Source organism: Haemaphysalis longicornis, unplaced genomic scaffold (assembly GCF_048455015.1).
Source record: "Haemaphysalis longicornis isolate Haplotype H1 unplaced genomic scaffold, Haemaphysalis longicornis Haplotype H1 scaffold_1, whole genome shotgun sequence".
In the NCBI taxonomy this organism is placed as follows: Eukaryota; Metazoa; Arthropoda; class Arachnida; order Ixodida; family Ixodidae; genus Haemaphysalis; species Haemaphysalis longicornis.
In genome coordinates this window covers 8,889,593-8,898,584 of record NW_027526203.1, presented here as the reverse complement: position 1 = coordinate 8,898,584, position 8,992 = coordinate 8,889,593, and the positions used below count along the sequence as shown (strand labels likewise).

The window sequence follows — 8,992 nt, the reverse complement described above, 5'->3', positions numbered from 1 at the left end:
GTAAGGCGCCGGGCTTGCTACAGCCTATCGTGAGCACAAAGCCTTGGGAGATCCTGGCGTGCGATCTGATGGGCCCGCTGCCGTGCAGCAAGAGAGGGTACAAGTTTGTACTCGTGGTGACATGCCACTTCAGTGGGATCGCTGAACTCTATCCGCTGCGCAAAGCGACAGCACAGGAGATCCTGCAAAAGCTGTCCGAAGTGTTCTGTCGCTACGGATTCCCGGAGCGGCTGATTACCGACAACGCCACGTATTTCACATCAAGACTGTTTCGTGAAGCGTGTGCGGCTATGGGTGTCAGGCAGCAAACAACATCGTGCTATCATCCCCAGTCGAACGTGACGGAGCGCCGCAATCGTGACGTGAAGCCACTGCTCGGAGCATATGCCAGACGGCAAAAAGACTGGGACGAGCACTTGAGCTCAATCTCCTTCGCTCTGCCGCACAAGCGTGAATCGCTGTACGGGTTTCACGCCAGCGTTCCTGATGTTCGACAGAGAGCTGAACACGCCGACGGATACGGTTCTGGCCCGACGGCCGAACGGAGTCCCCGCGAAAGCAGCAGACGCGGCTTACGCACGGCGCTTGCGCGAGCGGTTGGCGGACGCCATCAAGGAGGCAAACCGCAGTCGCGGTAAGGCCAGGGCCGACCAGAAGGCGGCCTATGACCGAGCTCATCGAGACGTGGCGTACCAGGTGGGCGACACTGTCTTGAAACGGAACCACGCGCTAAGCGACGCTAGCGCGGGGTTCGCGGCCGGTCTCGCACCCCGATGGGTCGGACCGTTCGTGGTCGCCGAGAAGTTCTCGCGGCTAAATTACAAGCTGAGAGACCCGATTTCGGGTCGAATCAGCGGCCCCATTCACGTGGGCGAGCTGAAGCAGTACTTTCGGAGGGAAGATACTGCCGACGCTCCAACCTCGGGCGCGCGAGACCGCCAGCTCGAGGGAGGCGCGGAGGGAAGACTCCCGACGCACCGCTACAACACCCGCAATCGGCGAGTCCGCTGACCGGGTGGGCCACCATCTCCTGAGGGTTCAAGCCCGCACGCCCAGGGTCCACGACGCCAGCACGCCAGGCCTGCTGCGAGCCAGCCAGCCGCTACCCTGGGGGAACGAGAACCGAGCGGCTGTTTACGCCGAAACAGCACCCTGCCGCCCGTACAGCGAGCGAGCTGCGCGGCGGGCCGGCTCCTGCGGTCAGCTGATCGCGCCCCGCCCCCTGTGGCGGAGGCGCCCGCCGGAGGTATGCCGAGCGGCAGCCATCGCCGGCGCTTGGCTAGCCAGCCACCTGGGAGGCAGCACCACAACGCGGCCTCCTGCCCTGGTCCAGTCGGCTGGGATCGTCACCTCTGACCCGCAAGCAGTGGAAGCCGCCGGCGGTGCGGCAAGCAAACGCACCGTTGGCGCGGGGCGAACCGCTGCGGCTGGTGACCGCCTGGGAGCAGCCTGCTGCCCGGGCCCTGTCTTCAAACGGCCCAGCCTACTTCGCCGGCGGGGCCTGCGGACCATGAGCCGGCGGACAGCGCACGCGGCCGGCTTCGAGTGCAGACGGACGAAAGCGGGTCAACCGGCGGATTGTGGCGAACTATGTGGCGGCGACGTGCGGTGCAATGTGGACTGAAGCGCAGTTGCGCAGGTGCGGCTTTGGACTGTTTGAACCCCGAGGAGTGGACGATGCAGCGCAACAAGCGGTGAGACCACTGCCGGCCAGAACCCTCGAGTCCGAGGGGCTTCGGTCAAAGGGGGGAGGGATGTGGGAACCCAGAGTCCTGGCGCGTTCCCCATTCCTCGCCGCCCGCCGCCGATGCGAGGGGGGAAGGCTCCTTCTCTCTCCTCGGCGGAGCGGCGCTCCCGTCGCGGCGGCGGTGGCGTGGCCGTCGCTCGTCACGTGACCGGCTCATCGGGGCCCCGGGGGGTCAGTCTCTGTGCGCGGGACGGAGGAAGGGCCTCTTGGGTCCCAGCGGTCAACGAGGAGACGTGAGTACCGGAGATCCGGCTTCCCCACCTTCCTTTGTCTACCCCCTTGCGCCTGCCTCCTGATCCTCGCCGGACGGCTGGGTCGGGACGAGCGAGAGTCGGCTACGTGATTTGGTGGCACGTCAATAAACGAGAGTTTGGCCGTTCGTTGTGTTCGTGTGTTCCTTGCTGCTCTCTGCCGCTACGCCGGTCGGCGGTCCGTGGCGGAGTTCAGCCGAGCTAGCCTTGCGGCCGGAAACCTGGTCCCCACAGGCTGTAGAAGAAAAAATGGCGGCGTCTGAAGGATGCTTAACACCCGACATTTCTGGCTCCGTCGCTGAAGCAGTACGCTGTGAGACGGATTCTATTACCCGTCGCCATGACGAATTCGAAGATGGGTCACGTCGTGAAAACCTAATCTTTTATGGGCTACCCCATAGTCAGACTGAGTCATGGGTTGAATCAGAAAATAAAATTCGCGAAGTGCTTTCTATCCTAGAAACGCCCCTTTCCGAAGACAGGCTTGGCAAGTTTGACCATAACAAGACTAGACCAATCATAGTTAAATTTTCAAGTTTCAAGATTAAAGACTTGGTATTTTTATCACGCTCCACACTGAAGTCTTCTAAAGTAAACATAACAGAAGATTTCTGCGTTGCAACTAGAAAGTTGCGAAAGAAGCTGACCGAATTCGGTTTGGCCAGCGGACTGCCATTTTCAATTCGGTACAACAAAGTCTACATCAACAAGAAATGTTACATGCATGTACAATCTTCTGACAGTGTGTGTGGAATTGATGTTCATAAAGATGATGCCCATGTACACGATGCTACTACCGCAGAACGCACAGCTACGCACCGAACCCCGCAGTCATAGCTAGGCGGTGAAATCAGTTGTTTGCTCTCAAATATTCGTAGTGTCCTAAATAAGCGTGATGATCTATCCTCTTTCATTGATACATGTAACGCAGATGTCGTGGCACTGAGACTTGCTGACTTGGTTATCTGCCAAGGTGTCAAGTAGCGAAATTTTGCAGTGTCAAAAGTCTTTTCATTTTTACCGTTGTGATCGAGGCACGCGAGCGGGTGGAGGGGTGCTCATTGCAATCGCAGACGCTTTTCAGTCTTTTTCTGTTCCAATTTCATCTCATTTGGAAATAGTCTGCGCAGGTATTCGCCTAAAACACCGTGACGCAATATTTTAAGTTTGTTACAGACCACCAAACGCCCCCGCATCATTTTGTAATGACCTCCATGACGTGCTTAACAACATTACAATAAGGTTTCCCAAATCGTAGTTTTTTCTTTTGGGGGATTTCAATTACCCCAAAATAGTCTGGACACAAAGCTGTCCAGGAGTTTCAGGCTCGTCACGAGAAACTGCAGAGTTCCTTGATTTGTGTTCAACCTTTCATTTTTCCCAACTTGTGACCGAACCGACCCGGATGTCAATAACGAGTGCTAATGTGCTTGACCTAGTCCTTATCACTTCCCCAGATCTTGTTTGCTCACTCGCTTGCACGCCAGGGCTCAGTGACCACTGTTTCATCCATTTTTCTATTAAAGCGAGCACAAACAAAACACGCGGTAAGCCAAAGTACGTCCGCGATTACCGAAAAGCTGACTTCTTGTCGTTAGGTAAAGACTTGGAGGTATTTTTTAATGATTGTATGGTCACATTTTATGAACGAATTGTCACAACAAATTGGGCTCTGTTAAAAGACAAAGTGCATTCCCTAATCAATAAGTATATACCTTTACGAGTGATTTCTTGCAATCACCGGTCCCCGTGGTTCAACATTACTCTTAAACGCCTCTTAAATAAGAAGAAAAGGATGTTCCGCAAAGCAAGACAGAGTACTAACAACATCACGGGGTCCGCGTATCGTAGCTGCAACTTGGAATTTCGAAACGCTATACGAAGCGCAAAACGTGTATTTTTCAATGATACTCTTCCCTCTTTGCTTGTACAAAACACCAAAAAGTTCTGGAACATCATTCATGGCACGGAAACAAATTTAATATCTCTAGTTGACCAAAAAGGCGCAGTTGTACCCCATTCTGAAAGCTGCGTTATGCTTAATGACGCATTCAAAAAAGTTTTTCTACCATGTCAGCCACATCCTCATTCATATCCCTGCGGTACCGCAATACTTACTCCAATGGAACCACTAGTAGTAGACTGGGTTGGAATAATACATTTAATTGCCAAGTTAAAGCTTTCCTCATCGTCAGGGGTTGATGGAATAAACTCAAACTTTCTGAAAAACACCGACATTTATTGTTCCATAATTCTTGCGGAAATTCTTCAAGTCTGGTGATGCACAAAACCCCCTTAATTATCGTCCCATATCATTGACCAGTGTCCCTTGCAAACTGTTTGAACATATCATTTACTCAAGCCTGGTTACATTTCTTGAAAATAACTCCTTTTTTTCACCATGCCAGCACGGATTTCGAAAAACTTTTTGTTGTGAAACTCAGCTAATTTCTTTTACAAATGACCTTTTCTGCGCTCTTGATGATGGTCATTACATTGATTGCATTTTTTTTTACTTTTCCAAAGCATTTGACCTCGTCTCCCATCACTTGCTATGTCAAAAACTACGTGATTTAAACATCGATCCCCGTATTCTAGCCTGGATTAAAAACTTCTTAACCGATAGATTACAGTTTGTTACAGCCAATGATTACGATTCATCTTTCTGTCCAGTCACCTCCGGCGTACCCCAAGGTTCCGTGCTCGGTCCACTCCTGTTTCTCATTTACATCAATGACCTTCCTAACACCATTAGATCTCACATTAGATTATTTGCAGATGACTGCGTTTTATACAGAGTGATTTCTTCTACGGCTGACTCATCAACACTGCAATCTGACCTTAATGCAGTAGGTAATTGGTGTGACAACTGGCGAATGCGCTTAAATACAAAAAAATGTAAAATGATGAGACTTTCGCGACGAACTAATCTTGCTGAAACATTACCGACACTATACACGATTCAGGGACAACAGCTTGAAATAGTTACTACTTATAAGTATCTAGGAGTACACATATCTCAATAAAATTGACAGTTGGGCTAGTTGGTTTTGATTCATCGTAAGTAGCGCTAGAGACGGGACACAGAAGAGCGCCGTCGTGTGTGTCTCCTCTTCTGTGTCCCGTCTCTAGCGCTACTTACGATGGATGTACACATATCTAACAACTTATCCTGGGAAACACATGTTAATTATATTGTAAGCAATGCTAACCGAACACTGGGATATCTGCGACGTAATTTTTTTATGGCTCATCTAACTTAAAACTAGTTCTTTACCAGACACTAATCCGCCCTAAACTCGAGTATGCCTGTTCAGTGTGGGACCCTGCGCATGACTACCTTATTAACACCCTAGAATCCGTACAAAACCGCAGCGCACGCTTTATCCTGTCTAATTATGCTCGCAAGGTCAGTATATCTTCAATGAAACGAACGCTAAACCTGCCTCCTCTTTCCCTTCGTAGAAAGAAAATCCACCACTTCAATCCACAGCTAAAAAATGAACTTCTTTCAAGTCCAGCATACATATCGTCGCGTATAGATCACCATTTCAAAGTGAACATCCCTCATTGTCGTACTAATCTGCGTTTCCATTCCTTCATACCTAAAGCATCAGACGATTGGAACCGCCAGCCAAGTGCGATAGCTACAGTCACCGATGCGCGCGCATTTCGCTCAGCAATTGAACGACATTTATCTGTACTATAGTAGTGTCCCAGCATGTGTTTATTCCCTTGTGTATTTGTATAGCTCATCTTCTTTTGGCATTGAAAAGTTGTTTTGCCATTTTGCACTAGTGTAAATTGTGTGTTCACCTAGCTTATGGCACTCTGGCGCTTACTTTACAGTATTATTTTTTACGTGCCCTGTAATATACGCATATATTTACATACATTTTCAGTGAGTTGTTCTTGTTTTTGTATTTATGGCTTCGCATTTTCTTTGCTGTAAACTTCCCTTTTATGTAGTTATTTTTCCCACCATTTTGTACAAACCCCACTCCCTTCTGTAACGCCCCATGGGCATTGAAGGTACTGAAATAAATAAATAAATAAATAAATAAATAAATAAATAAATAAATAAATAAATAAATAAATAAATAAATAAATAAATAAATAAATAAATAAATAAATAAATAAATAAATAAATAAATAAATAAATAAATAAATAAATAAATAAATAAATAAATAAATAAATAAATAAATAAATAAATAAATAAATAAATAAATAAATAAATAAATAAATAAATAAATAAATAAATAAATAAATAAATAAATAAATAAATAATGTCGCATGAAGGACATTTTGAGCAATCGTCAGCATTTCTTAAAGGAGTACTGACACGAAATTTTGGTGTTACGTTTTTTTCGCTGCTATGCGTGCATTTCAGCCCACTAATCATAGAATGAAAGATTAGACGGTCGAGCGCAGCGTAAACATTCATTTACGGCGTCGCTTATTCGTGCAAGTTTCGGTTCCGACAAAACAAACGCCGAGCGGCCGCCATGACAGGACGTATCACGTGACGTCACCATTCTTGCCGTATCGCTGCCGCTCTCGAAGCGCACGCGCGCCGAGACCGGCCGAGGTCTTCGCCGTCCCCACAGGCCCGGGCAGCATGACGTCAGTCCCAAAACCATGACTTGTACACACGTGACACGCCCAAGCAGCGCGCGCCAACCACACCCAGCGCGTCGACTTTGGTCACGGGAGCCCCGACGTCGGCAGTTTGGGGCAAGTAGCAGATGATGTCATGTCGGTTCGCTCTGGGCTTTCTCGTGCGGGCGAAGATTAAAATGGATTTTAAATGTGTTTCGCTGAACGGTTGCTCTTGAAACTTACTGGGAGATATCTCGTGATAAAAAGGAAGCGTTCTACATATATTTATCTCAGCTTTGAAATTTCGTGTCAGCATTTCTTAGGTAACCGAACTGACCGAGGAATTATCACGGTAAACAACTTCGCAATTTTTAGCCAATCTATCATGTCCTAGCCTGAAACCATGCTTCAGTTTGAACATCATGGTCGCTGTCAGCCCAGGGAATACTGTAACTGTGTCATTACTGTCCGCTTCGTGCTGAAGCGTGGTAGTCTTTGGCCTTTATGTATGCGGGGCCATGCCAATACGCATGTTTTCTTGGTGCACTCCGGGAAACAAAATGCTGACTTATTTCGAGCATCGCACACGCCAGAAGGTCATGCTGGCTCTCTAAAGGTCATGCTGGCTCTCTACAACTGCCCAATCCACCGTTTTCTGGTGGACCAAGGAGATTCCCAACATAATTTCCATTTCCCGCGTCTCTAACGAAAACTACAAAACTCCTGGGCGCCCTATACATTCCACAGCCGCCCATGTTCACGCACAGCAAATGTATTTGTATTGTTTAGCTTTAAAGCCGGCTGTGTGTACTCGGTTGAAAAATGGCAGCGCACGCGTCAGCTGAAAAAGTATGTCTGAAACCAAAATGGTAGGACCTTATTATAACTCCTTTTTCAGATCTCACGACAAAATTCAAAACGCAGCAATATTTTGCTCAACTTGCACAGAACATACCTAACCGCAAGAGTATGGTCAGACATCGCCGTCTTTGCGTTATTATTTTTTCTTGCTAAATTTGAAGTTCGATACAGCATTGAATGGTGAACTTTGCAGTGGCTTGCTCTACCTTATCTGGGAGTGGTAACTACACCTAAAGGGGATGGCCGCTCCAGAAAAGTTACTGGATAGTACATGCCTCTAGGCAGACTCTAGCATTGAAAACTTGACAGAGAATAATGCAACTATTTGAGAACACCAAGGGGGAGCTCATTAAAGCAGACTCGACATTTTGGCTGTGCCGAAATGCCAACCAGATTCACTACGTTACAAAGCACAAGTTTCTCATGTCCGCCCGGAGTCCTGATATAAGCTATGAGATGGACTGCGTTGAGACTTGAAACCAAAGCGCAGATTTAAAATTGCACTATAATAACAAACACCGACGGCTGAATTATTCTGCTTTGCGTGTGGGCTAATCCTGCCATGTTCGTCTAATTTTCGTCCTTAACAGCGCTGTTCTTGCGCGTGATGTTTGTGTGTTTAGGGTTGGTATTTGCTGAAATTATTGATAGCGATATAACGCTTCTTGTATGCATAATTCATAGCCTCTCGCGTTTTAAATGCAGAGCATGTCTTTAACTCACGATGTCACCCGGCGTTGTCGGCGTGCCTCGGCGTCCGCAACAGCCGTTCCAGGTGCGCCCTCTCCCCCACTCATCCTCTCCCGCATCACGCTACCCTCCTCGCTCTCAACAACAGGTCCGCACCCTCCCCCTACACTATATAAAAAAATAATACTTACCGGCGCCTGGTTTCGATCCCACGACCCTGCGGGCGGAACGCAAGGTACATGGTGCTCTACCCACTGCGCCACAAAGCCGACACAGAATGGAAGGCTACGAACGCGCCTTATATCCTTGACTCATTCAAACTACGTCAAGAAGCTGCTGATACAACGCATTCACTACCTGTGGGCGGAACGCGAGGTACATGGTGCTCTTCCCACTGCGCCACAAAACCGACACAGAATGAAAGGCTACGAACGCGCCTTATAGGGGGCTCGACACCGCCACAAGCACAATGTACAAGTTTCTGCTCTGCTTCCAGGCAATCGTGTCGTGGCTACCTGCCGCCGCCCCTCCTGCCTTGGATACACTGCCCGTGTCCGGACCCCTCCCTCCGCCCTCATCACCGCCCTGGATCCCCTGCGCGCCGCCATGCTGTCACAGCTTCTCCGGAATTCCGTTCTTGGCCGAACCAGGCGCCTTCGCCTGGCAACAACCCCCATCATCGACGTCATCAACCACGGGACCCCAGCAAATCGCATTTAACCCACCCGGCAACACCGGCTGCCTGGGGCTCGACACCGCCACAAGCACAATGTACAAGTTTCTGCTCTGCTTCCAGGTTAGTTATCTCGATTGTGCCAAAGAATATCGTCGCAGTAACCGTTT

The 8,992-nt window shown here is 48.9% G+C and overlaps 1 protein-coding gene across 1 annotated transcript in view; it reads right to left on the bottom strand.

The window, feature by feature from the left end:
- Positions 1-1,038: 1,038 nt before the first annotated feature.
- The window catches only part of LOC144140884 (uncharacterized), a 62,677-nt gene continuing 54,723 nt past the window's right edge, over positions 1,039-8,992 (bottom strand). Inside the window, exon 4 of the mRNA XM_077672706.1 lies at positions 1,039-1,107. Coding sequence (XP_077528832.1) covers positions 1,039-1,107 — 69 coding nt within the window. The remainder of the gene's footprint in view (positions 1,108-8,992) is intronic.